This window comes from Polistes canadensis, unplaced genomic scaffold (assembly GCF_001313835.1).
Source record: "Polistes canadensis isolate GaletaPanama2010 unplaced genomic scaffold, ASM131383v1 scaffold_410, whole genome shotgun sequence".
In the NCBI taxonomy this organism is placed as follows: Eukaryota; Metazoa; Arthropoda; class Insecta; order Hymenoptera; family Vespidae; genus Polistes; species Polistes canadensis.
The window spans coordinates 70,723-73,212 of record NW_014569957.1 but is presented as its reverse complement, the minus strand read 5'-3'; the positions used below and the strand labels follow the sequence as shown (position 1 = coordinate 73,212).

Here is a 2,490-nt window from a genome sequence, read left to right as displayed (position 1 = left end):
GATAGAAAGAGATAGGTAGCTCACTTCTTTCTCGAGGAAGCCGGCCCTGAGAGCTATCTGGTTCTCCTTCATGCGTCGTGCGTCTCGTGATCGTTTCGCCGCCATGTTGTTCTTCCTACGACGCGCCCAGTATTTGTCATCCTTCAAGTCATCCGGAACGAACTATAAGAACACAGAATGCAGACATTGTGTCGATCATTTCATAGACATAATTGTAATGGTAATAGTAATGATAGTGTGGTAGTAATAGTAGTAGTAGTGGTGCTAGTGATGCTAATGGTAGTGTCTGTCTCTTTTGTGAGTTAGGGTCATAACCTCTTTCTATTTCTATTTGTTTGTTTTTCCTTTTTTTCTTTCAGTAACTTTTCTATCTTGTTTCCTTTTTTTTTTTCTTCTTTTTTTCTTTTTTTCATATATCAATGACAAACCTATTATTAACTATTCGTTTCATTGGCAACGTGGATCATTTAAATTGTCTATTGTTATGTTTACTTTTCATTTATACAATTTTAAGTTAATAAAACTTAGAATTAACTTTAAATGAGTATTGGAGAATTTTGTGTTAGATTTATTTTTTTTTTTATTAAATAATAATAATGAAAATAATATGAAATATAATTAATTGAAAATGTATATATCCAGCTAAGCTGATTGTAAGAAATTTACTTTACCGACTGAGTGTGTTAATTTATTTATTTGATATTTTCTTTTTCTTTTTTGTTGTATTTGTTTATTATTCTCATGGTAATACGTTAACAATTAGGGGGCTATTATAGTAATTAATTATTTATTTATTTTATTATTAGTTTTTAGAGAAACTGTATATATTTTATATATTATTGTTTTATGTTTGTTTATATGTTGTTTTATGGCACGACGATTTTGCGTGTTGTATTATTTTTGTCTTACCTGTTTCCGTGATTTCTTGATCATCGGTTGTGGTTTGAGTTCCTCGTCGGAAAAGGCCCTTGTTCGTGGATCGAAATCTCGGCCCGATGACGCCATTGAGAGCGCTACAAGAGAGAAGCCATATTGTATTCGTGACGAGTCCTCCGAATCTGTTGCGCGAAAAAATTCAAAATAATCGGAAACAAATTCGGACGTTAGTCTTTTGAAATGATTTCTCTAATTATTAAACTTTTGTTTAAATTTATTTATAAAATAGGATTTATTATCGTTGTTGGATACTTTTTTTTTATTCGAATTAAATTTTTACAGAAAATAATCGTCAAACGTTCTTCGTTCTTTTTATTTTATATATTAAATAATTCGAATTATTTTTTGTTACTTAATACATGTATATTAAATATATCATATAGATATATGTGTATATAAAATATACCATTAAGATTGAATACAATTGTTAATTAATTATTTATTGATCGTAGATATGTTCCACTACATTTATCATAATTATAATCAATAAATTGATCCCAAAATATTATTCTTACAATTGTGAATTTTAAATAAATATAGAAAAATAAAAGAATAGTTTATACAAAAGTTCTTAGAAGATCTTACAAATAAATTATCTTACTCTCTGTTTTTAGATGGTTTTACAATTAGATTCATTTTTATTTCAGATAATTAAACTATTATTGAAGTTTATCAAATTACAACTTTAATTACATATATACAATATGATTTATCAGTTAATCTTTCAAAGTTTTGGTCTATATTGTATAAGAAAAGAAACAAATTCCTAGACTAGTAATTTTCTATATATAAATATGTACTATATCTTGTAAATATAATGTACAAATTTTTAGTCTATAAATAACAAAACTTCTGATCAATCTTATAATATACAAAAATAAAAAATCAAACGTTTGTGCAAAAAAAATACAAATAAGTTTTATAATTTAAGAATAAAAAGATTAAATAATAATTGAACGAAAAAAATCATCCCCCGAGTACTTTGAAATTCACCCTTAACGTTGTAAAAAGGGGTAATAAAAGATATTAACCAAAACAAATTACGAATAATAATAAATAAATTGAAATGAAGATGAAGATGATTGAACTTACTGGAGTCCGCTGGTGAAGGTGGGTTTAAGGTGTCAGGTGAACAACAACCCTCACTCGGCGAGGGTGACCTTTCCCGTTTGGTGACCGGTTCTAAATGAAGACTTGCTGGTCCCTGATGACTCGCAGCTTCAGTATTGTTGATCTTGTGCAACTGTGCGCTCTGCATAGTACCTTGCCCACCACCGGCTACACCATCTACAGGGATGCCATTTTCGGAGAGAAACTCGTCCAGGTCCACGTACTATTTAACAAATTATTAATAAACAATTTTTTTTTTTATTTTTTTTTGGTTGCTTTCTTTTTCAATATAAAATTTTTCCTTTTAATTCTATTTATTGTTATACGTATATATATATATAACATTTATTTTTGTTTGTTTGTTTCTTTTTTTTTTTTGTACACAATTAATTAAAATATATTATTATAAATGATTAGAAAGTGAGATTAATACAATGTTGTATG

General features: G+C 27.8%; 1 protein-coding gene across 2 annotated transcripts in view; it reads right to left on the bottom strand.

Annotated features, from left to right (window-relative positions):
• Window positions 1–2,490, bottom strand: part of LOC106792348 (thyrotroph embryonic factor) — a gene marked incomplete at its 5' end in the record, with an annotated part of 15,650 nt that overhangs the window by 5,120 nt on the left and 8,040 nt on the right. The window contains 3 exon segments of one of the 2 annotated variants that reach the window (XM_014758727.1): window positions 25–162; window positions 910–1,058; window positions 2,029–2,269. In XM_014758727.1, the coding sequence (XP_014614213.1) occupies window positions 25–162; window positions 910–1,058; window positions 2,029–2,269 (528 nt within the window). 2 annotated transcript variants of the gene reach the window in all.